The sequence below is a fragment of the Crinia signifera genome, chromosome 5 (genome assembly GCF_055691185.1).
Source record: "Crinia signifera chromosome 5, ASM5569118v1, whole genome shotgun sequence".
In the NCBI taxonomy this organism is placed as follows: domain Eukaryota; kingdom Metazoa; phylum Chordata; class Amphibia; order Anura; family Myobatrachidae; genus Crinia; species Crinia signifera.
Window position 1 is genome coordinate 312326184 of NC_139221.1, and position 27958 is coordinate 312354141.

The 27958-nt window shown below is 45.5% G+C and overlaps 2 protein-coding genes across 10 annotated transcripts in view; one reads left to right on the forward strand and one right to left on the reverse strand.

Moving 5' to 3' along the window:
* MTSS1 (MTSS I-BAR domain containing 1) overlaps positions 1 to 6489 on the forward strand; it is a 125636-nt gene extending 119147 nt beyond the window's left edge. For all 9 annotated transcript variants that reach the window (XM_083189482.1, XM_083189483.1, XM_083189484.1 and 6 more), the window contains one exon: positions 648 to 6489. In XM_083189482.1, the coding sequence (XP_083045608.1) occupies positions 648 to 1327 (680 nt within the window). In that variant the 3' untranslated portion in view covers positions 1328 to 6489. The remainder of the gene's footprint in view (positions 1 to 647) is intronic.
* Positions 6490 to 20718: 14229 nt separating this feature from the next.
* NDUFB9 (NADH:ubiquinone oxidoreductase subunit B9) lies at positions 20719 to 27716 on the reverse strand. Its single transcript, XM_083144817.1, has 4 exons — positions 27558 to 27716; positions 25336 to 25528; positions 24502 to 24615; positions 20719 to 20936 (listed from the first exon to the last, which is right to left on the reverse strand). Exons 1-4 carry the CDS (start codon positions 27641 to 27643, stop codon positions 20805 to 20807), a joined length of 525 nt encoding a protein of 174 aa, XP_083000943.1. The 5' UTR covers positions 27644 to 27716; the 3' UTR covers positions 20719 to 20804.
* Between the last annotated feature and the right edge of the window lie 242 nt (positions 27717 to 27958).

The window sequence follows — 27958 nt, forward strand, 5'->3', positions numbered from 1 at the left end:
AGATGTATGAAGCAGTGATAAGGGAGGAGAAGTGAGCCAGAGGAGATGTGGAGCATGGCAACCAATCAGCACTGAAGAAACATCTATAATTTGCATAATATAAAATGACACAGAGCAGCTGATTGGTTGCCATGGGCCACTCCTCCTCTGGCTCACTTCTCCCTTATCACTGCTTCATACATCTACCCCTGTGTATCCTTTAATCCAGACCCATTTTTCAGTACTAATCACAAAGGAATTCAGTCGGAAATAACTGATTGTCCATAGGAAGTCGTAAGTATAACTCCCAACCAAGGCCACAATCTGTGTGGAGTTTGCATGATCTCCATGTGTGTGTGTGTGTGTGTGTGTTGAGGCATTTAGGCTGCAGGCTCCATTAGGGCAGGGACTGATGGGAATGAGGAGGACTAGAAATAAAACCAGAAATGAGGCCACGGGGATGAAGTAGGAGGTAGGAGGTGCCGACTCGTGGGTAGGAAGTGGGTGGTGATTGGGTGACACGAAGGTGGTGGCTGCTATTATTTATCACTATAAATGCTGTAAATATTTTCTTCGCTGAGTTGCATTATCATCACTCAACCACCACAAGTTGGAAAGGTAAATGATTTATCTCCTCACGAATGCTTCACCTTTTCTGTTGCCTCTAGTTTCAGATTATGATTACTTCTCGGTGAGCGGAGACCAGGAACCGGAGCAGCAGGATTTTGATAAATCTTCCACCATTCCCAGAAACAGTGATATCAGCCAGTCGTACAGGAGGATGTTCCAAGCCAAGCGCCCAGCCTCCACTGCCGGACTGCCAGCCACCTTCGGGCCTGTAATGGTTACTCCCGGCGTGGCTACCATCCGAAGGACACCGTCCACCAAGCCGTCAGTGAGACGCGGCACTATAGGCGGAGGTCCCATTCCAATAAAGACACCAGTTATCCCCGTCAAAACCCCCACAGTGCCGGATATGCCAGCAGGGCTGCCGACCAGTGCAAGTGAGGAGAGCCCAGAGCAATCGCTCGATTCTCCTTCTGTCGCTGATGGACCTGGGCTAACTGGCGAAATGTGGAGCGGACAGGCTTCAGTAAACCCGCCAGTTGTAGGTCCAAATGGCATGATCGCTGAAGAACAGAGACCAGGACGGCCAGAAAACGAAGAAGAGGAAGATGAACAGGATGGATCCTTCATCCCAGACTCCTCAGCCCAAGCTGACCTAGAGGCCTCAGAATCTGTTCCTGATGACGCCCCTCAAGGTGGCGACATGCTTAACGCAATTCGCCGTGGAGTCAAACTCAAGAAAACCACCACAAACGACCGCTCGGCCCCTCGTATCTCCTAGGAGAACTGGCCAAGTGGAAGGAACTGCACCCTGACACTTATCTTAATCCATTCCAGTCTGTGATCAGCGGATTTTGTAGAAACTGTCACAGGGGTGACAAACATACTCTTAACGAAAAATATAAATGATGACCATAAAGCAAAGTAGAGAAAGGGTTAATATCTGTTCCGATATTGTAAATAGTACTTTTATTTCTGCACATAATTAATACCTTTTATGTTCTGGGGTCTTTTTTTTTCCTTTTTTTTCCTTTTTTTAATTTTTTATATTTGTTCCAAATTTCTTCATAAAGTGCCAAAATCCATATTTTAATTTTAAAAATGTTTTTCTAAAGTTTTAAAACATTTGAAGGAATTTTAAAGAAAATAATAAGTTTGAATTTGTAGAAGGATGCTAGAGGCTTCCCCCCAAAACTTTGTATCGATCAAGACTGGGCAACTTGTTTGACCCGATAGGCGACCTAGGTCAACGACAGGCCCCAGTCTACCCAGGCAAAAACAGGGTGTAGAACACCTTATTATCCCATCAACGTAACTTACCCTATACACAAAGTACCGTCTACATTTTATTTGTATTATTTTAAATACTTTTACTTGGGGGGATTTTTCGTTGTTTGTTTTTTTAAGCTGATGTTATAAGTTATTAACAATTAAGAGCAATATACAAAAATAAAACAAAAAAAAAGATTTAGCATGTAACCAGGGGAATTAAGGGGTGAAGATTACCATTGTAACATACGTTGTCACATACACTCGCACACCTCACCTGTAATCTAGGCATTGCTTGCAGATCCATGATAACTAGTTCCTAATAAGCCATACCAGATGACAGTGTTCCTGTTTTATTGAGTGCTTTTCACCATACTTTGTAAAAAAAAATATATATATAACACAAAAAAAAACGCCCGTCATCTTCTCAGTTGTGATTTTTAAACCCAGCATGCCACTTCTATTACCCCATTATATAAACTCTCATGGTCCCTGGATTGGGGAAGGCGAGAGAATCCTGCTTTCAGTGGTGCACACTACCTTGCTGTAGGCAGCCATTTTGTGGGAAGCCATTTTGTGGGCAGAACCATTATTCAGCCTATGCATAAAAGGGAGAGGCTACTCTAAAAATGGGGCATTCCTATTTTATGAAAGAGATAAATGTATTGTTTTTTTGTCATCCAATGGAATATAATGGAGTATTGATAAATGTATATTGCGACCTGGTCATTCCCAAAGGAATAAAATGTAAATGTACACATTTTTGTGTTAATAATCCTTAAAATCTCATCAAAAATATTTTTAAAATATATGTAGCACAAATTTAAGATAAATGGGGCGCTGTATTGTACACCTGTAGTTGCATTGTGGGTAATACATCAACCTGTTTAGCTTCTCATTTAGTTGTCCCATATTACGCTTATGGATTACAGAAGTAATGGTATGAACGTGCTATAATTGGGGGCGCAATGAAGAGAGTTACTGTGGCCGAAACTGGCGCTGCCCCGTCTTGACCCTTCTTTAGCTTTTAGGGCGCCTGGAGAGACATCCCGTTACCTAGAAATTTACAGGTGTTCATAGGGGATGCAGTTAAGATCCCGGCGGTCGGGATCCCGGCGTTCAGAATCCCGACGCCGGAATCCCGACCGCCGAAATGCCGACACTTTCTCCCTCCTGGGGTGTCCACGACACCCCTGGAGGGAGAATAAAATAGCACGCCGAGCGTAGCGAGGCACCGGGCCCGCTGCGTGGCGAGCGCAGCGAGCCCGCAAGGGGGGGCGATCCACGTCCCCCCCTTGTCGGCATTTCGGCTGTCGGGATTCCGGCGTCGGGATTCTGAACGCCGGGATCCCGACCGCCGGGATTCAATACTGAATCCGTTCATAGGACGCTCCATGCAACAATCTTCCTGCGCCCTCTGTTTATCAAGTAACATTGGGTGCAAGGGAAGGGCAGGTGACCAATGGGCTCCCTTGTGCCCTCCCAGATTCATCCAGTCGTTTTTGCGCGATGCCGGAACGAACGGACAAACACAAATCCAGAAATCATCTTTTCTTCTCCATAGTTCCCTACAAGTATTACTCCAAAAAAATAAATTCTATGTACAGACATCACCCGTACTTATTATATGTGTAGATTTAAGCTGAACATGCATATTATCATCATATGGATCTGCCAGGGAGATTTTAATGATTATTAATTAAAAGCTGTCATTTTTTTATTTCCACGGCAATTGCCAAGAACGTACATTCACACATCTGTAGTCCGTCTTTCCTTGGTTGACAAAAACAATAAATATATCTGTTCCCTAAAATAGGCGTGCCCCTGCTTTTTGGGTATCCTTTCCGTTCATTATAAGTCGTGGTAGCACCTGTCAGAACTATTATAGGAGTATACGAGTACCTGTAATATCAGCCTTGAGAATTAGTGACAGAAATATCTGTTGGCTGAAATATTCTTAATCTCTATCTCTATTGTAGACTAGCAATGTGACGGGATCTAGTGATGTCACTGGCCCGTCAGCGATTTCACAGGCTGCATTGGCCTCCTATTGGTTCTCCCACAAAAAGTGCTGTGCCCCCTTACCGAGCAGGGCCCTGTAGCGAAGGGGGTTGTCTCATATTTCCAAAGCACTCTCTGTTTGTTTTGTTCCGTGTGCTCACATTATTTCACCAACTACTAAGAAAATAAAAGGATACTTATAAAAATGGCAATTATAATTCATAAAAAAAAAGGCTAAGGCAATTATAATATATTTAAAAAATATTGTTAGCAGGGAGCTCACTTGTTAAAAAATAAATAAAAAAATGCTTCACTTTAGGTCCCAGCTGGCTGGGTCGCCTTGCAGAGCCCAAACACTTTACGTACACGCATCCAGTACACACGCGCACACACACATGTATACACGGCACTGTTCAATATTGTGGAGGCAAGTGATTTTGCGAGCAGATTTTTTTTTTCTTTTTTAATAAAAGCGGGATGGGGGTGGGGCTTCCTTTTTTATTTTTAACCTTCCGTCTTGGAAGTAAACAGATTTGGCACCGGGTATTATACACTGAACAAAAGTGAAAAAATGTTGCTTCGAATCTGTTCTCTGTGAATCGTTTTCTGTGTACTGTACTTTTGAGCTGTTTGTTGATGCGAGATAGCGATGTAGCACATTTTTTGTTTTCCTTTGTTAATTGTAAATGAATAATGAATCATTTTAAACTATTTTTGTTTCGCTGTGATACCCACTTTGATAGGTCACCTGCACAAAAAGTTTTTCTTCTTTTTGGGACTAGGGCAGCATTTCGCCCAGAACTGAACTGCCTCATAAGGGAGGGCGTAACTTCCATAGTTGCAGCCGCTATGGGGCCCAGAGCTTAAGGGGGCCCATCTTCTCTGTGTTAGTTCCATGTGTTCTATACGTTTATCAATATTAGTTGGAACATAGGGGCCCTTTTAAAAGTTTGCTATGGGGCCTAGAAATATCTAGTCACACCCCTGTCCATAATGGGTTTTTTTTTTTCAGCGTTTCTTTAAAAGCCGTCCGTGGGGTAAAGTTGAGCACTTTTCATCGTTAGTTACAGTTGTAGAAATATATACACAAAAGTAAATTATTTCTAGAAGACAGAGTAAGTATGAAGTTATTGATATATGCAGTTGCCAACCTGACGGGAATTTGAAGGTGCATGTTCACTTCTCCACCACAAGATGGAGCTGCAACTGTTTGCCAAGCCTAATGTATTTATTTTTGCAGTAATAGTAATTCTAATTTTGATGGGGGGTGGGGTGGGGAGGGAGGGTGACTGTAGATGTTATGTCATTATAGCCCTCTTACGTGGAATTTCTGGCGTAGTGTCCACACCTTAACCACCAGCACTGTGTGAATAACTTGCTGAAACCAGTGACCTTTCTTCCGAAACAATCGGATTCTTTCAGGCTCTGCACATTTTCTTCTGCCCCTCTTGCAGCACAAAATTTAATATTCCGTTTCTTTTTGATTTCCCAATACAGTGCTCCAATATGTTTTGGTGCACAACATGCACCAAATAGGTGTATTAAAGGCCAGGTCTATCTAAAATAAGAATGGAAAACGTTGAGAACTGGGGTTGAAAACTGCTGTATATCATAATGAGCCAATCCGCTACTAGCTCCTCTTTCTGGTACAGTTTACAACTTGAAAGCAAAATTGTGATTGGCTGGCAAATGAATGACATCATTGCTTCTACCAGTACCTATTAGTAATGTTGCTCACAGCTTGTTGTTGCATTACATTTTAAATCTTGATATGATAGGGGTCCGTCAGGAATGGCAACCTGTCATATACTCCTAGTGCACGGAAACCACTTTATAATACTCCCCCCTAGCCCCTAACATGGTGCTTTATACAATATGGCACAGTCACATAAATACCTATTTTTTCTAGAGCAATGTCATTTGTTTATACTATTGAAATCTAGGAATATATTTTACGGACACCTATAGGCTCCCAATGATTTTTATTGTCCAGATAGGAGGAAACTGCAGATTTCTTGTTGGCTGTTGTTAATGATGTACAGTGATGTGTGAAGTCCTTGTGTTTCTATATCAAGAAGTACCCTGCCGTGATTCCTTCTTCCAAGCTGTTATGTTACCGTTGTTAAAAAAGGGCATGTTAATAGGGGGCGGGGCAGAGTATATATTACCGTATTTTTACTGTGGTTTTCTGGGGCAAGAGCTCTACCACGATCCGGCTTGGACAGTGACCAGAAGGCAGAGTACTGGACCAGTATTTAAGCGTCACCTTACTTAGCAGTTATCCATGACCGAAATAAATATGCGGTGTGTGGTTGTAACCTTTCTTGAAGCATATATAACCTATAGTATCAGAATTCAGCCAATGCTGATTGTAGGATTTCGCCCTCCTTTATGTTTTTTTTTTTAATCATAGGACTGTTTCTGTTATTTGTGTTCCTTTTGCATATTAAATAGAAGTGTCACAGCGGAAGAGATAACTGAAAATAAGCGATTCTTCTGCTAAGTTATTGTTGTTTAGTTGCTAGTTTGTACTGAGAGTTGACCTCTCCCTGTGCAAGTTGTTTAAAAAAAAAAATGTTTAAATGACTTTTTGCTGTAACTGTGCCTCCCTCTACATTGTAATGATTGCTTCAGCCTACATAAAAAAAGAATAAAGAAAACTGGTTAAAGGCATTTGCTCGTGTCTGTTTGAGTGGGGCGGGTTTGCTAAGAAGGTGTTGGAGACTGGTAAAATTGTTTATTTAAAAAATGTTTTTATAATGAAACAAAAATATATAATATAGTACCATTTTCAGTTCCGTTTCCTGCAAATATTCTCCCCTGTTTTTGTTAATATATTTTTTGAATTGTACATAGACAAAAGGGCAATTCAAAAGGGTAAACAATGCCCACACAACAAAATTGTACATAGAAAAAAAGAGCAGTACAAAAGGTAAAAACAACAAAATTGTACAAACAGGAAAAGCAGAGTAATAAACCCTTAGGACTCGAACAACTAACCGGTGGCCCATGTGGCCATCTCCGCCCCCACCCCCCCTCCAAAAAAAAAGTTTGTAAAAATAAAGGAAAAACTGCAATTGTGAGCGCCGGGGGCAAAAGCACAAACGAATGAGAGGAGACTGAAGGGCAAAAAAAAGTAAAGCTTTGTACACACTTGAGCGTGAGGATTTGTTACGACATTGGAACGAATCCTTGTCGGCTGGATTGCCGGTGCGCACTGGCACGGTGTAAATGAAGGACGGAACGATCATTGTTCCACCTTTCATTAGGTCACTAGCGATGTCACTAGGTTTGGTGTGCACCCAAAGAAATGGGAAAAGAGGGAAACAACATAAAGAGCAAGGAGAGGGAGGCCAAGGAGTTGTTTTGCAATAATTAAGTCCACAAAAAGACCTGAAGACCATTACTGAAGGTAGAAAACAAAACAGGAGAGTGTAGTGTGGCTGTGCGCATTTGGGTGCACTGTATAGGCGTGTCCAAAAGGTAATAAATAATTATAAAAAAAAGGCAAATCACAGATAAGAGCTGCAATAAAGATGTGGGTACTTCACTACATAAAGAAGATCACAAAAAATATAAACATACAACAAATAATACAAAATTCACAAAACAATTATACCACAAATAATATAAAAGGGCATAAAAAGCTACTAGTAAGCTATAATTGGAGAGATGGAGATCTCTGTGCAATCGATATTAGTACTCTGTTGCTAGTAATATATAAAAGGCATGAAAGCGCAAAGTCACTGTATAGTAGCAAGCAGCAATTATTGTTTATGGTTAGTGAAGCGAGATGACACAAAGGCGTAGATTGGTTAGTCCATAATACTTAGTATTGAAACAGCAATCATTTCCATGGAATGTGGATTTTTGTTATATTTACCACTCCTGTGTGTATCAAAAATGCTTATTTGATGAAAGCTGGACAAGGGGCCACCCCTCTCAGCAATATATCGACTCAGTCCCAGGCTGGGTTAATACCTCCAATGCAGCCATTTTTATGAGGAAGGACGCGTAAGAGGAAGGACCTGGTACCATACACTATACAGTGACTTTGCTCTTTCATGCCTTTTATATTACTAACAACAGAGTACTAATATCAATTGCACAGAGATCTCCATCTCTCCAATTATAGCTTATTAGTAGCTTTTTATGCCCTTTTATATTATTTGTGGTATAATTGTTTTGTGGATTTTGTATTATTTGTTGTATGTTTATTTTTTCTATTTTTTCTGAGTTAGAATTAAAAATTATATCATTTTCTTTTTAGATTCTGTGTCCTTCTGATTTAATGATTAAATAGTGACCCCTAGTGGTAAACAGAAAAAACTATTCTGAGTGGATAATATATGAAAAGAATCATTGATCATGGCGCAGTATTCTCTTCTCTTACATTACAGAAGGTGCTACAGGAGACTTCCAGTGCTTGGCTATGAAAGATTACCCGACACTACATATATGAACGCCAGCTTGTCTTGATGCTTATTAGTATTTGTCACTGGTGCACCTTGGGCCAGATGTACTAAGCTTGAAAAGTGATCAAATGGAGAGTGATAAACAAACAGCACCTAACTGCCATGTCACAGGCTGTGTTTGAAATTTTACAGGTAAGAGCTGATTGGTTGGATGTTTATCACTCTCCATTTTATCACTTTTTAAGGCTTAGAACATCTCGCCCTTAGGACCTTATTCTCAGATTTTCACCATCCCATTCGCAGCCACCAGAGCGGGTGGACGTGCCCATGGGAGTGCTCAGGCAGTGATTCTGTGAGGAGACCTCCAAAACATGCACTGTGTGGGGTCCTGAGGACCGACTTTGAGAAAGTGCTCTAAAGTATTGGATTCCTTAACACGGTGGTTCCCAATCTCAGTCCTTGAGTACCCTAAAAAGTGAATGTTTTTCAGGTCTCCATACAGAATCACAAGTGAAATAATTAGCTCCAGCTGTGGATCTTTTCAAATGTGTCAGTGAATGAGTGCACCTGCCAGGTGATCTGTAAAACATGAACTGTTGGGGGTCCTAGAGAACCGAGGTTGGGGACCACTGCGCTAACAGATTGCAAATAGCGAAATACAGTTTTATTTAGAAATAACAGATTAAAAATACTTTTAAAAAAAACCCATAGAGAACATAGGGCAGTGTACGAGCTATAAAGTGCTGCAAACTACACATCCAAGACGGCATATACAGTCAATCCAGCGGCCTCCGAGGTAAGGAACCTGGATAACTACTGGTATTGGTGATTCCTTTTGATTGTTTACCTCAGTGCTATTGGACCTCTCCTAGGGCGAGATATATCAAGCTTCAAAAGTGATAAAATGGAGAGTGATAAACAGCCAGCCAATCAGCTCCTGCCATGTCACAGGCTGGGTTTGAAAAATAACAGGTAGGAGCTGATTGGCTGGTTGTTTATCACTCTCCATTTTATCACTTTTGAAGCTTGATACATCTGGCCCCTAGTACCACCCTGGTAGACAGAATCAGCATATTGCTAGATTCAGCAGAATCCAACTTGCTGTCAAGTCAGAATGGGGCCCAGTACGTCACAGCCCCGATTGTGTAAATGGCTTTATTGGCAAGTCTTTAAAATAAAACAACCATGAGCAGTGAAACATGGGATATGAATGAAAGCAGCAAACTAAAACCTCAAGTGTATAAAGAAATACATCTATATACAGAAATGATGCAGTGCTGATGACAGGGGCTTGATTGTAAAACATCATAATTTTACATGACCGCCATATTTAATCGTTTATTTTTGTCTAATGTCTAAAGGTGATCAGATAAAGATATAAATGTACCACTCCCCATAAACCTACATCAATAAAATCTACTTCTTGTATATTGTAGAAGCAATGCTTATGTCAGTAACAAAGAAAAGCAAAGTGAAGTTGATCCATCCAACGTATTTCGGCAAGAAAAAAAAATATTCTGGTGGGTGACACGCCTGCTGAGCCATCGGGTACTGAAGCTTTGTCATTGTCGCCACTTACTACTTGTAATAAATTCATAATAAATTTCCAACGCAGCCAAGAATATGTTCCTTCTATGAAACTAATGGGGGAAAGTACAGGAGAACACATCCTAGAGCTATCGCCTCTGGCCTTATACAACTGTACTGTGCAGGTGATCACATGTCTGTGGCCACAAACTTGGCGTTTTGTTATTTCCTCTAGGTCTGGATGTCTGAGAGTCAGAAAACCTGTTACCTGCAACCAAATATATCTACTGTACCAAGCAGGAGGCTTCAGCCGTTTGCTACTTTACATTAATGTCAGAAGGATCACTTATTAGATGCATATTCCTCTACAAATACTAGGACGATTGGAGGGCCCCGGAGTCCCAGGGGGGCCCACACTGCACCATTTTTTTAATACTTACACTCCAGTGTTGAAGGCAGCAGTGCTGCCAGAATTATCGAAAAAAATGTCTGTTGCGCCATTTCTTTCAGAGGTCTGCATGTGCGCAGTAGAGACTGAGCGCTCTAGTAGCAGTCAGTCACACGTACAGGTAAGGACAGGTGTGAAGCGCTAGTCAGGCTCACCTACAGGTAAGGACAGGTATGAGGCTAGTAGCAACCAGTCACACCTATAGGAAAGGACAGGTGTGAGGCAAGTAGCAATCAGTCACACCTACAGGTAAGGACAGGTGTGAAGCTATTAGCAGTCAGTTTCACCTACAGGTAAGGAGAGGTGTGAGGCTAGTAGCAGTTAGTCTTGCCTACAAGCAAGGACAGCTGTGAAGTGAGTAGCAATGAGTTACACCCATAGGCGAATCTAGAATTATGGTAATGGGTGGTCCCAGATCCTGACATAACAGAAGGGGGACCTTTGCGCAGCATAGCCGCGCAGCAAAAAAGGGGGCGTGGCCTCACAGGAAGGAGGCGTGGCATCACAAACAGGGGTGTGGTATTACACTTTCGACCATACACAGTAATGCCCATTACACATTTTAGCAAACTCCGTAATACCCATTACACATAAAGCCACACGCCGTAATGCCAATTACACATAAGGCCACACACCATAATGCCCATTACACATTGTGCCACACATCATGATGCCCATTACATACTATATAACAAACTGTAATGCCCATTACATATTTGCCACATAAGTGCTGCTTACCTACGTGCTCATTGCTAGGGGCGTTTTGCACCATAGTACCCATAATACATGATGCCGCACACCATAGTACCCATTACTCATGATGCTGCACACCATAGTACCCATTACACATGATGCCGCGCATCATAGTACCCATTACACATGATGCTGCACACATAATGCCCCTTACACATGATGCTGCACACATAATGCCCCTTACACTTGATGCTGCACACCGTAATGCCCCTTACACATAAAGCCACACAATATGCGTAATGCCCCCACATACCGCCACTTGCAGCGTCCCTTAAGCAATGCCCCCAAAAGTGCCACTTAATGTAATTTTTTATATGAGCCTTCGCTGCTGCTGCAGGGAGAGATGGAGAGCGGTGCAGCTGCTTCTATGGGGAGAGGAGCAGAGCGCAGAGCATGCTCCTACTCCCCTCCTGGTGTCCCCCCTAGCCGAGTGGACATTTGAAATATTGTGCGCACTGTTGTTGTGCGTGATGTCGGGGGAGCACGCCAGGCACCGGCACCACATGATTAAAGGGGGGGGGGGGGGCTAAGGTGAAAGCGGGGAGAAGAATTGGAGCGGAAGCTGCAGGGGTGACAGTCATTGACAGCTGGGCAGAGAGCAGGGGGCTTCCCGGCTGTATTCAGAGCACTGCAGGTCACGGCTGTTTGAAATAATACCCCTTTCACAACAGAAAATGCAGGGATTTACCCAGGAATATGTTCCCAGGATCATGCAGGGACATTCCCAGGCTGACCCCTTATACACCAGCCTAGTCCCTGCATTTTCTGGTGTGAGGGGGAGAGACAATCACTCCCCTCTCCCTACCCCCCTTTAACCAACCAGCTATATCTTCGGAACCAACTGACCCATTTACATGAGTCCAGTATCATATTGAAGAACTTTTGAGTTGGCTTTGAATGATTATGGTCCCGTGAAACTGGGCTGTTTGGTTCCAGAGAAATCTGCCCTCAAAGAACATAAACAGTCATGAAATTATATTTAAGAAATTAAAAAAACGGTTTAACCTCAATATCCCTGGAACCAATTAACCCATATGGATCCAGCCTGGTATCAGATTGAAGGCCCAGCGATTTGGGTTCAACTGAGATCAACCTCGAGCTTCAGTGATGCCGAAGGGGGAACTGGCAGCCGTTGAACTGGGTGGGGGTCGGAATTAGCGGGTCCCATGTTATCCTATAGGGAAAACGTTCTAGCTTTGCCTGGCCATATCTCAGGTTCCCAGGGGGCTAGAGACACGGGGCTGGGCTCGTTGGAAAGCCCCATCCCTCAGCTACAAAATGGGCGGTCCTGTGCACCCCGGACCACCCCCTAGATTCGCCTATGGTTACACCTACAGGTAAGCACAGGAGTGTGGCTAGAAGCAACCAGTCACACCTACAGGTTAGGACAGGTGTGAGGCTAGTAGCAGCCAGTCACACCTACAGGTAAGGACAGGGTTGAAGCACCAAGTCAGTCTCACCTACTGGTAAGGACAGTTGTGAGGCGAGTAGTAGTCAGTCACACCTACAGGTAAGGAGAGGTATGAGGCTAGTAGCAGTCAGTCTCACCTACAGGTAAGGAGAGGTGTGAGGCTAGTAGCAGTCAGTCTCACCTACAGGTAAGGAGAGGTGTGAGGCTAGTAGCAGTCAGTCTCACCTACAGGTAAGGACAGGCATGAGGCTAGTAACAGTCAGTCTCACCTACAGGTAAGGACAGGTGTGAAGCACCAGTCAGTCTCACCTACAGGTAAGAAGAGGTGTGAGGCTAGTAGCAGTCAGTCTCACCTACACATCACGGTGAACAAGCCTCCAACGGCGAAACACGTGTCCACTTCTCAGGTGGAACCAGGATCACTGCCGCACCCAACACTCTGTGAGTAAGCCGTAGCACTAGCAAGGTGACTGCCGGAACTTGTTTGGCACCTCATACTACGCAAATTATGCATCGCACTAAACAGGTACTGTTCAGTTACCACTCTTGCTTCTCTAACTTCTCTCCTCATGCATAGAATTTAAATCCATTGAAGTGATACACACTCCCTTTCAGTGAGCACCTTATGCCGCATTTACTGATGTATCGCTCTTTATGTGCAACTCATCATACACCACAGGAGCCCACCCCATATGCAGCATGCCTGGTTACCTGCTACCAGTTTTTCTGTAACAGATAAGCATTAGATAAACCTGTTATCTACAAGTGGGTTCTGCTGTGCTTAGCCATTAGGTGTAATCATTTACTATTGATCATATAGGTGATACTGCCGCACATCACTGTGCCGCCTGATCCCTTCCGAACTCAGCAGCTAAGCAGTGACTGGCCAGATCAGTACCTTCTGGGAGACCAGTAGAGAATATTCGGTACTTGTTTCCTAGCACGGCCACAATTGCGGGCATCGTGTACCTTAAAGTTAAGGTACGCGATGGACCCGATTTCCTTTGAAATCAGGTCCATTTTGCCGGCAAAGGCAAAATCGTGGGCATCGCGTCGGTCGCGTGCATTAACATGGCCCCCGACGCGATGCCCGCGATTTTGCCATAGGCTTCAGTGTTCAAATATTTTTAACATTGAAATCGGGAGCATCGCGTCGGTCTTGTGCCATTATAATGGCACAAGATGAGATGGACTTGATTAAGTCCATTTTACATAGGAAACAATGTGAAATAGGCCAATATGACCCATTTCACATTGTATATGGCCCCGTCATGGGTTACGCAACTCCATTGTGAGCATCACCCCACGATTGACGCCAACCTGAAGCGTGGAGAGCGCGGCGGTGCGCGTCCTCCGACCTTTTCATACCCCTACTATACACGTCGGCGTGGAGTTGAGAATATAAAGTGTGGCGAGCCACCGAGCCCGAAGCGTGGCGAGCGCACGCGTATACCTGTGAAGTTATACGCGTCCGCTCGCCACACTTTATATTCTCAACTCCACGCCAACGCGGATAGTAGGGGTATGAAAAGGTCGGAGGACGCGCACCGCCACCCCTCGCCACCCCTCGCTGCGCTCGTCAATCGTGGGGTGGCATTGAGGGGGTAAAATTGGGGGTCTGGGGAATACTTTACATTGAATCCAATGTAAAATAGGGTCCCAGGGGCCCTATTCACATTTGATTCAATGTAAAAATCGGGTCGGTCGCATCGCATGCGATTTTTCTGACACGATCACCCCGATGCAAATCGGTGTGGCCGTGCTAGGAAACAAGTACCGAATATTCAGTGCTGTATTTACACCCAGACAGCATAAGCACCAGGTGATCCATGAGGAATCTTCTCTATATTCTTACCCTCTGGAGGAAATTATTTATTCTATTATTAACATTGCAACTATCTGGTCCTGTACAGAAATAGTTATTTATCTTCGCAGTTGTGTGCGATTTATGTGGTAGGCATCTTTGACATGGTTCTCCCCATAGCATTATTTATGAAACATACCTCACACATCCGTTAGTTATTCATAGGATGTTTTACATGAAAAAAAATAAAATAAAAATACCAAGGTGTAGAATGTACAAATTTCAAAACACATAGGGATAGGTACCCTGACGCTGATAGATGAAAATAAGAGTGTGTAAAGGTTTCTTTTACAGGAAGTCACGGTTCACGACATGTAGATGTTTAGATCTCAAAACAGATGCATACCGTACTCACTAGTTAACTAACCGGCATACACATATAAAGGTATCTTTCGATGGTTCAATTTAGAGGTCCAAATTCAAATGATCACAGTCGTGAGATTCTCAAACTCAGATGTCGATATGTGAAAGAATAACAAACAATGTGTAGGACTGCTAGGACGGACAAAAGTTCAAACAAATGGGGCGGGGTCCCTGATGCGTACCCCCACTCACAAAATATGATGTAGTAACTGGTGTGTAGTGGTTTCTTTTCGCAAACATCCAAGGATCACAGACTTCCTGTATGGCCATCCTGCTGCGAGTACCCCCTTGATGGTTGAGATAAGCCACGGCCGTGGCATTGTCTGATTGTATGCGGATGGGCGACCCCTTCAGGAGGTTTTCCGCCTGTAGGAGTGTCTTTCACACTGCCCGGAGTTCCAGAATGTTGATCGGCAGTTTTGACTCCGCACTGGTCCACAGACCTTGCAATCTGAGGTGTAAGGCCACTGCCCCCCAGCCCCTGACGACCAACCAATCCCACGAGTGAAGGGAGCGCCCCAATTGAAGAGACTCCAAATCCGTCCACCAGATCAATGAGTCCCTTGTCTCCTGAGACAGTAACAGTGTTTCCTGTTTCATGAATTTGGGGTTGCCGGACCAACTGGACAGAATGTTCCATTGAAAAGGTCTTGAGTGAAACCTTGCATACTGCAAAGTCTTGGTTTGCAATAAGGGACAGGGGAAATTGGGAGGTTGGAGTATAACCGCACTGGTGTGTGTGTAGGATAGGTAATGAGTAGAAATTGTAAGGACTGACTAGGACCTTGGTTGTTAAGGTATGTGAGTCCTAACGCACTGTTGGTACTTGGACCAATTGGTGCCTGGTTGTAGGACAGTCAGTGGTGCACCCCAGAGTTAGAAAAGCAATACGTTTTATTGGCCAAGAGAGGAGGAGAAAAAGAAAACTCGGGGTGGGGGCACCCTTATATTACAGTTTCTGTGAGTGTTTATGATACTATGTAAAATAAATTATTTTAATAATTAAACTTTAAGATAAGTGTTCCTTTACAAATGTACTACAGTGACACATATATAGCGCTGCAAAAATATTTTATAGATGAGGGGCAGTGTTTGCCACTTTAAGGAAAGAAAGGGAGAGACAGGTTTCTCTTTTGTAATGGGTGATCCTCATTAAGCCTCTAATTTCACCATGGTCCTGGTATAAATATAGTGGGATTCAAATCATTGGATCCTTTTTGAGAGCCTGTGATCTCACCTTAAGGCAGGTATTATAGTTGGTGACAGGTTTTTAGATTGCTGTAATAGCGCAAAAACTCGCCAGGGGGCAGTGTGGTGACACAATTCAACATATATATATATATATATATATATATATATATATATATATATATATATATATATATATATATAGATACGTGCATACATGTATGAGTACTCAGTGCACGGTAATACAGACTACAATAGTAAGAGAATCCACTGGACTTCAGCCAGTGGTTACCTCAGGACCCGCTCAGTCTCTGCGAGTGCTGATGCAGGGTCCGCGGATGTGTCTCCCGTTCACTGCCTCCTGTCTGAGTTCCTGCCCGGCCGGTCAGTCACGTGGGTGCACCACGTTGTCCGGCAATCCCTGATGTACGTTTCGCGTCTGCGCTTGGTCACACCCCCTGAGACTGAGCGGGTCCTGAGGTAACCACTGGCTGAAGTCCAGTGGATTCTCTTACTATTGTAGTCTGTATTACCGTGCACTGAGTACTCATACATGTATGCACGTATCTATATATATATGTTGAATTGTGTCACCACACTGCCCCCTGGCGAGTTTTTACGCTATTACAGCAATCTAAAAACCTGTCACCAACTATAATACCTGCCTTAAGGTGAGATCACAGGCTCTCAAAAAGGATCCAATGATTTGAATCCCACTATATTTATACCAGGACCATGGTGAAATTAGAGGCTTAATGAGGATCACCCATTACAAAAGAGAAACCTGTCTCTCCCTTTCTTTCCTTAAAGTGGCAAACACTGCCCCTCATCTATAAAATATTTTTGCAGCGCTATATATGTGTCACTGTAGTACATTTGTAAAGGAACACTTATCTTAAAGTTTAATTATTAAAATAATTTATTTTACATAGTATCATAAACACTCACAGAAACTGTAATATAAGGGTGCCCCCACCCCGAGTTTTCTTTTTCTCCTCCTCTCTTGGCCAATAAAACATACTGCAAAGTCTCAAAAGTTGCCACCATTTTGCCCAACAGCTTCAAACTCTGCCATAACAATGGATTTGGCGACTGGAGAATCGACAGCACCAACCGGCGAGTGTTCGCTGCTTTGGACTCTGGGAGGAACAAACGATGTAGATGTGTATGCAAGATCACACCCAAAAACTGAAGATTCTGAGTGGGTGTTAAGTGAGATTTTGGAAGATTTAACATCCATCCATGGTCTCGGAGAAACTGCGTTGCAATAGTCTGATGTTCCTGCTGATTCTGCCTTGAACAAGAGGTCGTCCAAGTATGAGATACTTACAATCCCCTTCAACCTGAGAGCCGCTGCCATGACAGCCATCACTTTTGTGAAAACTCTTGGTGCTGTGGCCAGTCCGAAAGGTAGAGCCTGAAACTGCAGATGAGTTTCTCCTATTGCGAAACACAGCAAAGATTGATGTTCCCTGCATATAGGCACGTGTAGGTAAGCATCCTGGATGTCCACTGATACTAGAAATTCTCCAGGTTCTAATCTTAAAAGCACTGACCGCAGAGATTCCATCCTGAAGTGGTCCACCCACAGATGTAGGTTTAGAATGGGTCTGAAGGAACCGTCCGGTTTGGGGACTAAGAAAAGAATGGAATAAAATCCCTTCTTTCTTTCCTCCTGAGGCACCGGGATCACCACTCCCTTCTCGAGAAGCGACGTTGGCGCCCCCAAGAGAGCTTTTCGCAAGCGATCTTCTCGCGGCAGGGGTGTTGGGAGAAATCTCTTTCTGGGAGCTCCCCTGAGAAATGATGGAGAGAAACCAAGGGTCCGGGGTGGAGAGATTCCACACATGAAACTGCAGGATGCGACCCCCCACTGTGATCCCAGAACGGGGAGTCTCCGCCTCGTCATGCTGAGGACTTATCCTCACTTTTGGAAGGGTGTTTCTTTGCAAAGGCCCTGAAACGGGATCTGGGCGCCCTTCCTTTGCCAGAGCGGAACTTTCCCCTTCCTGTTTGTCCTCTACTGGACGCACCTCCTAGAAAGGAGGAACAAAAGGACAGCTTAAATGCCCCAAACCTCTTAGATGTGGTGGGAAGGAAAGAGCTCTTTCCCCCTGTGGCTGGCTTGATAAGGGAATCCAGTTCTGCCCCAAAAAGAAAGTTCTCGCTTAAAAGCCAATGCTTCTAGAGACTTCTTGGATTCACTGTGCGCTTCCCGAGCCTTAAGCCATAAAGCTCTCCTAGCTGCCACGGAGGTGGCTGACACCTTTGACGCCATCTCAGCGCCTTCTTCACTAGCCTCACAAACATATACCGCTGCACACTCCAGCTTTTCTGCCAAAGCAAAGGCTTCTGTGTCAGGTTGAAGCTGATTACACAAAGCATCAGCCAACTTCATCATCGCTTTAGATACCCAAGCAGATGCAATAATTGGGCGTAAGGTAAAGCCCACCCCTTCAAACACAGCCTTAAGACAGCCTTCAATCTTTTTATTCACGGGGTCTTTGAAAGCAGCAACCCCTGTACAGGCAAAGCAGCGGTCTTGGACAACCTAGCAACAGGTGCATCTACCAAAGGGATCCTTTCCCACAATTTCACATGGGATACATGTTTGCAAATCTCTTGGGCATGAGTAGCCTCTTATCAGGTGTCCTTGCTTCCCCAAGTAATGCTATCATGCCCTCATCCGAGGGAAAAGTAACTGCATCCCCGCACAGTTTCTTAAATACACCCTGAATTGGCAATGTCTGTTTAACTGCCAATATCAAATCCTCAATACCAGGGACAGAAGACTCGAATTCTTCCCTCTGGTCCCAAAATGTATCTTCAGTACATTCATCTTCAGACTGTAAATTAAGAAGGGGAGGTGTGGATAAAGGGTGCATAGGTGAAGTAACCTCAGGAGCCTTAGACAACTGCTCAAAGCAGGGTCCCCCTGAGATGGGGTAATAGAGCCCACAGAAGGTTGAGAGGAGGAAATAGGCCTAGGAGACTTAACAAGCTCATCTCTCTGCCTATTCAGAGCCTGTACTAAGGCATTCATAGATCTCCCCATGGCAGCCGCCCATGCAGGTTAAGAAGAAATGAAGAGAGAAGCACAGCGCTGTTTGAGGAATGATCACCATGGGATGTAAAATTAAAATTGGTTTATTAAAAAACACATATCTAATACATTTGCATACACTATTAATAAATAAAGTTCAAATACTGAATAATGAATAACATCTCACTGTCAGGAAGGATGTTAGAGCCACCAAGACTTGGGACTTGAATCTAGGTCCTCCTTGGGATGATCGTGGTCGTTATACACCTGGAGGTGTCCAGAGGTGATTGTGGTCCTCAAGGTTTCCCGGGGGGGGGGGGGGGGGGGGGGGGACACTTGACTATTTGACTATTACAGATGGCTTTGATGGATGAGCCTACCTGGAGTGATCTCTGTCAGTGGTCCCGTGCTATTGTCCTCGGTGGGGAGTGTCTCAAAAGATGGCTGAGGTGGTCCTCAAAGTTGCCTGGGCGGGACTTGACTTGAACAGGTGGCTGTGATGGATGAGCCTGCCTGGAGAGATCTCGGTCAGAGGTCCAGTCCTCAATGGAGAATGTCTCAACAGGTGGCTGAGATGTAGAGGCTCACCTGGAGATGGATCTCAATTGGGGAGGTTCAGGCTGCTCCGACCTGTGGGATTGAGCCCCACTGGGCACAGACTAACAAACGGGGCACAAATCCCCATGATCCATCTGTTCAATAGTTAATTTAACTCCGCAAAACCTGCAGTTAATTAACATGGCAGACGCTCCCTCCCCAAGAGCAGCAGCACTACACCTTTCTGTCATGATAACATACACAGTGCACAATGTCAGGAGTTTGTACAGAATAACATATCCCAGTACTTATCGGTCTACTGCAATTGACCCTGAGCGGTCACCAGGGGAAGCGCTGCCCAGGATCTTTCCACTCAGCTCTGCAGTGTGAAATCCTCCTTCAGCTCCGCACCGTGTGGAGAGATAAAGGCGCCAGAACGGAGTGCAGGAAGAGTCCAAGTCTCTGCTTCAGCTGGGAGGGAAGCCTTTTGGCACCATCCCCTTTCAGCCGCTCCTACCAAGTGCTTCTACTTACTTCCAGTGTCTCCCCTCAGACTGGGATCACTTGGAAGCATCCAGCTGCACTGGACTTCTGTAATAGTCTCCCTAAAGATTTCTGCCTATAAGCCCGTTAAAATGGTGCCGCCATAGCAGGTAGTCCGTCCCCCAAGATCCCCCCTAAGCAGGGAGCTGGTTCAGGACTCACCCCAGGGCCCAGGAAACCTCCCTTTGTGGAGGGTTAAAGCACTGTGCAGAGAGGACAGACAGCGTCTCTCTGCACACAGAGAGCTGACAGGATGCGCTTCTGTCAGCCTCTGCTACACTGTCAGTGTAAAGAAACGTCCCCTGGAGGCCTCACACTGTAGCCTGTCACTAAGAGAATATTAAGAAAAAAACAAACTCCTAGCTACTCTACAAACGGCTGCAGCCAGTAAGCATAAGACCCACTCCAGTGGGCACCTAAAACAAACTGAGGAATGCTGGGATGCAGAAGGAAGGAGCCTGCCTCTCGAAGTTAGCATAGGTGCCTTGCTCCTGCGGACCCTCCTCCATACCATGGTTAGCTGTGTCACCAGGATGGACGACAGAGAAAGTTATTTCTGAATTCACACATCCTCTCAATTCTTTTCACTTATTAATTAAAAGTGTGCCCCAAAACCCTTTGTTGTTTTGCCTTTGTCTTCCTTAGACATAACTATTTCAGTCTCACCTACAGGTAAGGACAGGTGTGAGCTAGTAGCAATCATTTTTGTGTCCACGTGACAGGGAATATAGATTGGAAACTAATATGTGCACTATTTACATTACTAATATAACATTTGTATTTTGAAACAAAACCACTTTAACAACGATGTAGTTTGTCCACAGACATTTAATATAAGGGATATATCATATACAAGTATGGCTAGAGTGACCATGATCAGGTGTGACGCCTCCGTCTTATGCCGGCCTCTCACGCGGTCTCGTCACAAAAGACCACCAGAGTGGAGGTAAGTCACCCTCCCTACGGGCTGGTGGCAGAGCTTCAGTCTTTGGACCATCAGGGGGCGTCTCTTCCAACATTTGCTGCACCTGTGCGAGGAGACACATACAACCGATAATTTACACAGGGCTTATGGGTGTCTATGTGCAGCTCTCACAATGACCTGATCTTCTGACCAGTGGCTAGCAATTATTGTTGAAATTGAGGAAATGAAAAATGTGAAAGGTACTTGCTTAGTTTCAAGGCGGCCGATATATGGTATGCGATTTTTTACCTGTTCATAACCCCACTATCCAGTACGCATGGAGTTGATTTAATATAGTGTGGCGAGTGCAGTAATGCGCGTCCCCTCGCGACACTTCGGTGGCTCACTGCGCTCGGCACACTATATAAAGTCAAGTCCATTTCGTAGTGGAAAGTGGTGTTATGAACAGGTAAAAAAAAAAAAAAAATCGGATCGCTTAATATCGCATCCGATGTGAAACTAAACAAGTACTCATGTTAATAATAGGGATTATTGAACATGTTTAATATTCTAGATTCTGTTGGGGAAAAGAAAGAAAGAAAGAAAGAAAGAAAGAAAGAAAGAAAAGAAAGAAAGAAAAGAAAGAAAAGAAAGAGAATATCTATGTGGAATAATTATGCAGAGTAAGCTGTACCCTGTACATGGGCTGCCCCAATGAGTGCACTGCTAATGAGCACGGAACACGGCGCACTGCCTATGCTCACTGCACACTCTCCCTGACCTTTGGCCCAAAGAAGCCTGTATGGGTTTATTATAAATAAGACTCTCTGTTAGCGACCAGCCTCCCTCGCCCTGTACTACTGATTAGTAGGGGACCCCCTTCCCCACAGCACCTAACGCCAGACAGCAAGTAACCCTATCAGCACTACAATCTGACACCTAGGCAGACCAGGAATTCTGCCTGGCAGCCCCCACATAAGGATTTGCTTTTGGATTCAATCTATTACATAGAAAACTACAAATACAGGTTTAAAATACATTAAGTTCTTTTATTAATTAAGAAATTTATTTTTTGTCAATATAGTTTATTTTTAAAACCCACCCCAATTCCTCCTGTGCTACAGTCTGGTTACAGACAATGATCTGCACACACACATACGGGTATAGATGTATGTTACAGGAGACTTGTGCCTACAGACCCTAATGATATAAGTCTGGCGCTGGCTTTGTGTCATTGTCACCAAGGCCAAACATTTATAGTTCCCGTAACAAGTGTGTTACCAGTAACATTTCCCCTGACAGGACACTCCCCATATACAATGTCAGTGTTCTCTCCAGAAATGTTTTACCAGCTGGGTGGGGGTCTTGTGTTTAACTCATAAGGTGCCCATACACTTATCCGATTTGGGCCATTTCCGGAGAAATCGGCCCAAAATGGATATGTTTGCCACCCCCGCCGACCCGATGCGCGGCACCGTGCGCATCGGATCGGACCCTACAGATTGAACCTGCAGCAGGTTCAATCTATCAGATCGGACCCATCAGTGGCACATCACGGGTGCATTATAGCACCCACGATGTATTGTGTCCGATCCTAGGTGTGTGCCAGTGGTGAAGTACCGCTGGCACACACCTATGTGCAGCCAGATACGGGCAGCGGGGTTAAGCCAGTTGGCCCGAGCGGTGGCTGGGAGGTGGTAGCGGCATTTGCCAGGGCGGCGGAGTGCGAAACGCTGCTGAATTAGAAAAATATTTTGAAAAGACTGGCCAGACACTGATTGGCTGAGAGAATTCTCTCAGCCGATCATATGGGAGGCCGCTGATTGGCTGAGAGAGTTCTCTCAGCCAATAACCGACCGGCCAGTCCTTTTCAAAATATTTTTTTAAATTCAGCAGCGATTCTCTCCCTGCCACCTGGCAAATGCCACTACCACCTCACAGCGGCCGCTCGGACACGCTGCCCGCCCTCCGGGAGCTTTTTGCATGCAGTTTATTGCATGTAAAAAAGGCACATCAAGTGCCAAATTGTAAGCGAGCCTCCCAGGAAGCTGCCAGGGGAGCTCAAGGGCAAACTGGTCCGACTTTATGGCCCGGGGTCAGTGTGTGCAGTGGCTGCCGGGACAAGCACAAAGGGGTAGACCCAGTGCTCCGGTCTATGTGTCTACACTGTGCGGCAGGAGCCAGATAGAGTATCCGCTCACTGCAGCCAGGCAGGAGACGGAGCAGCGGCTGGAGTCCGTTGCAGAGAGATGGGCTGGCGTGTGGCACACAATATAGGGCGCAGGCATACAGACAACCTGGGGGATCCTGTGGGACGTCAGCATAGCTCGTCCATGTCAGTCACAGGATCTTCCCAACGAGCGGTCTGTCAAGAATCAGCGTCTGCTTGCAAGGTCTATCTGAGAGTGCCGGGGCTTGGGGGATACGGTCATTGGGTCACCAGCACGATGGTAGATAAGCATTAGGTCGACATGCAGGAAGTTCGACAGGGTCATTAGTTCGACATATCTTTTTTTACTGTTTCTTGAGCCGACATGTGCCAACAGGCGGTATTTCATGCCCTACCATCCACTAGGGCGTGGTGGGAGAATAAAATAGTGTGCCGAGTGTAGCGATTCATGCAAGGGGATGCGGTGGTATGTTTCGGTGTCCATGTCGACACAACGTGTCGACAGGCGGTATTTATGCCTGGGGAGAACACTGAATGTAAAACTGAGAATATCATCTGCCAAACAGGAGCCTCCATCACATTACGGTCACTTTCCCCGACTTCCAATTACTGTCCAAGGATGGTAAACCATGTGATTGGTCCATTCACAGTTATAGAGGCCACATCTATGCTAGGGGATTCAGTAACTACTACCAGCAATTACATTACACCTGGAGCACACCGCTGCAGCCCAACAGGTAATGATGGATTTGTTCTAACATGATTGTACTGCAGCTAGTTTGGAATGATGAACCCAGGAATCAGCACAGTGAATAACCCCCAGCTGCCCTGTAATACTTTGTGATTGGTCAGATGATTAGGCAGCGGCGGGACATCCCGAGTAATTGAAGCCCCAATTCCTGACCACTTGTTCAGCTAGGTAGCACATCACTGCTACAGAGTCCACTGGACAGTTACTAACTACTGCAGTGCAGATTTCACCTTCAGATGGCTAGTGCGATGCCCTCCTGCAATTTTTACACTGTTGTATCGTTCAGTCTTCCTCCTGCGATTTTAGTAACCCCGAATTCTGTCCAAATGGTTTCTGTTGCCTATGGATATGATACATATTGGATGTCACAGTTTCCTATGCGGGGGGAGTGCGCTGAAGTAAATGTCTCATACTGCGGATATACATTTCAGAGAGGAGCAGAATGGAGCCAGACAGACTACTGTAGTAAGATGCTGCAGAAGGGAATGCACAAGCCGGTAAGTTAGTGTCATGTGAAGGCTCACTATTACTGGGTCCATAGGCCAAACCTTCCACTACCACTCCTGTATCTTACTACCAGAGTCCAAGTGGAAGACTGGGCTTTCCGGCTCCACATCCCTGGCTCAGACTCCCCATTTACACTGCTGCTCTGTAGAACCCGTGTCAGAGGGGGTTCCCTATAAGAAGCCTCTCTACCTATCAGCAGACACAGGACTGCCCGCCCCTGTACAAGCACAGTTACACGGCAACACGTCACAGTCCGCTCACCTCACGGTCCCAGGACGCTTCTCTGATCTTTTTCCACTCTTCTCTTTTAGCAAAGTAGTCCGGATACATGGCCTTCTCCGAGGGGTGCCAGTGTTCTAGGCTCCACTCCGGCACCTGCACATAAAACACATGATGTCATACAAAGGTGACATGTGATGTCATCACTTCAGTCCTCAGGTGCTTCTCATAAACATCGCTAAATAATATCAGCGTGAAGCACGAGACAGGATAAAGTTAAATGTTCTGCAAGTACTACTGAGCCTCTCATATATTATATGGAAATTATAAGTCACGTCTCAGCAGCCGGTAGCTTATACCTAGTGACACGACTGTTACGCCCCGTACACACAGGGGTGATATATCGTGAGCGATATATCGCTCAGTGTCCCGTTTGCATCAGCGACCAGAGATGGTCGCTGATGAAAAAGAAACTGCCGGCGGAGCCCGGCAGTGGAAATCAGCTGGTCGCAGGAGCATGTTCCTGCGACCAGCGATCACTACGGGGGAGAAAACGGGAGCGCGCACCCGGGGATATATCGCCGGTGCACACTCCCATCGCGAGCAATATGGTCGCTCAGCGACCATATTTCCCGCGATATTAGACAAAATCGCCCCCGTGTGTACACAGCCTCACACTTATACGGTTATAATTCCCGGCAGGCTGACAATTATACCAGAGATACAGGGATAATATAACCATTATGGCAGGAATGCTACAATCTACTGTTCCACCCCACACGTTCTTGTACTGATGGAGCCTGTGGGAGCGCGCTGTCCATACACAATAGCACAGGCATGACTCTGCCCCCCCACGAACGCCAATCCACAGCCCACCTTGAAGCATTCGTATCTCTCGTAGGACGTCCCTCCAGGAGAGTCTGGGAAGGTGTAGGGCATGGGATGCTGGCGAATGTAGAACTCTTCCTCGCCTTCCTTTAGCAGTAGCCTGGCCTTGACCAAGTCCTTCTCATTCTTATGATCATCAAAGCGCGCTCTCAGGAGACAGGCCTCATAGCGGAACTGGTCTCTGCCGGGAGTAATACAGCAGCTTAATTGTCTACAAATATATATCTGTAAATGCTGAACACCAATAACCTGGCAGTACCAACTGGTATCTGAAATGAAGTTATTTTTTTTTTTAAAGCGGCAATCATTTACACTGCTAAACCAGTTTGATTTAGCAGTTTATATGATTGCCGCTTTGAAAAAAAAACTGGAGCTTTCTTACCAAATCTCTCACTTTCTGAATCTCTCACCTATTAAATTTCACCCTATATATGTAGTGCAGGGTTGCCGACTTTTGAAAGCTCCTCTCCGGGAGAAGTCCGGAAAGGAGACTTCCACCAGGCGTTTGGGGGCGGGGCTTAAATGCGACATCATTAAGCTCCACCCCCATGAAGGAAAGTGACTCAATATGAGGAGGGGGCTAAATGACGCGATTATGACACTTTTGCCCCTCCCCTTCCACAGATAAGGTCATTCAAACGCCGCGGTCAGGGGGGGGGGGGGGGTCCCCCAGAATCCGGGAGGGTTGCCCACCTTTCCGGGGGGCCAGGAGGGTGACCCGATTTTTGGGACCCTCCCGGTCATTCCGGGAGGGTAGGCAACCCTGATGTAGTGTTCACTCTAGCACCCTGCAAATTTCAAAATCCGTGTAGGTCCTCTCTCCTGTCGTAGGTGTCGCGGTCTGCTTTGGTGCTTCTAGTACAGTCTGGTCTGTTTTGAGATACAGGCCCCACTGTGATAAAGACACCACAGCAGACAGCGACACCCCAGGTAGGAGAGAGGAACTACACTGATTTTGAAATGTGCAGGGAACTAGATTATATTGGCCCCTGATGGAATGGGATCATTCGTCAGACTGCATTTAGGTCTACAGTCATTAGGTCGACCCCACTAGGTCGACTGGCAGGAAGGTCGACCAGACTTAAGGTCGACATGGGCCAAGGTCGACATGACTTAAGGTCGAATTTGCATAAAGGTCGACATGAGGAAGGTCGACTGGTCATAATGTCGACATGGGTTTTTCACTTTTTTTTTATCCGAATGTCGACACAGTCGACATGGACACAGTTGGCAATGAGAATTGGACCCTCGCATCGCTCGCTTCGCTCGCAATGCTTCGGGCACGGTGCCTCGCTGCGCTCGGCACACTATTTTATTCTCCCACCACGCCCTAGTGGATGGTAGGGCATGAAATACCGCCTGTCGGCACATGTCGGCTCAAAAAACAGTGAAAAACCCACGTCTACCTTATGACCAGTCGACCTTCCTCATGTCGACCTTTATGCAATTTCGACCTTAAGTCATGTCGACCTTGGCCCATGTCGACCTTAAGTCAGGTCGACCTTCATTCCAGTCGACCTAGTGGGGTCGACCTAATGACTGTAGACCTAAATGCAGTCTGACGAATGACCGCATCCCCTCCTGATATATATATATATATACACACACACACAAGTTAAGCATATCTCCCCTTAAACATCTCTTTTCTAGCGTAAACAATCCCAAATTGTCCCACCCTTGCCTCGTTAAAAGCAGCCCGTCTCCGCCTCGCTGACAGCAGCCCATACCTGCCACACTGACAGCACTTCTGTTTTGTGAGCAGGATGTGACGTTAGGTGAGGGGGTAAGTAGTTAGATGCCCTCTTTTTACTTTATTTGTATTTCACGTAGGTGCAGGTTATTTTATTGCAGCTGGATTGTACCCTTGCATTCTCGCTTAGCCAGTCACAGATTTATATTCCCACTCCAGGTATATGTGGTCCCAGTGCATGATGGGAAAACTCTCAAAAATAAATAAACAAAACAGAAGTGGTTCTAGCCCCTACCATACACATGGCTTGGTTGGCTGAACACACAATACAGGTGTAGATCAGAGCACATAGGACTGGTACAGTACATGTATTAATCACACACACAGTGACATGATGTAGCTGGGAGACAGCTGTCCCCTCCTGTCATTGACTGCCCTCTCTGGAAGGAGGTCATACAGATGACCCGCATCCCACCAGTCAGCATGCACATACATGTAGCATACACACATGTAGCATTACCTGAACACCACCCAGGACTCCAGGTGCCGCACAGCCCGCTTATACAGTCTCAGCACCATTTGCTGGTGAGTCAGGTAGCCCGCCATCTTGCCACCCCCCTTCCTGACTGGGTCCTCCGGACTCGTCCTGGGAGCACTGTGCGACACACTTCTGACGTCACCGCGACCGACTCAGCTATTGGCTTCTCACACCGGGCACACGAGGTGACAGCAACGGCCACAGACACATGTCTGCACCAGGAAGCTCTCACTGCTAAGGCGGCGGACATTTTCTTAGAGACCAAATTTCCCCAGATGCTAATGTGAATGTTCTACACTAAAATGGCCGCTGCGAAGGTGACACGATGGGGCAGAGGCAGACATTACTTCCATTCTCAGTCATAATAATACTATACTCGTGGG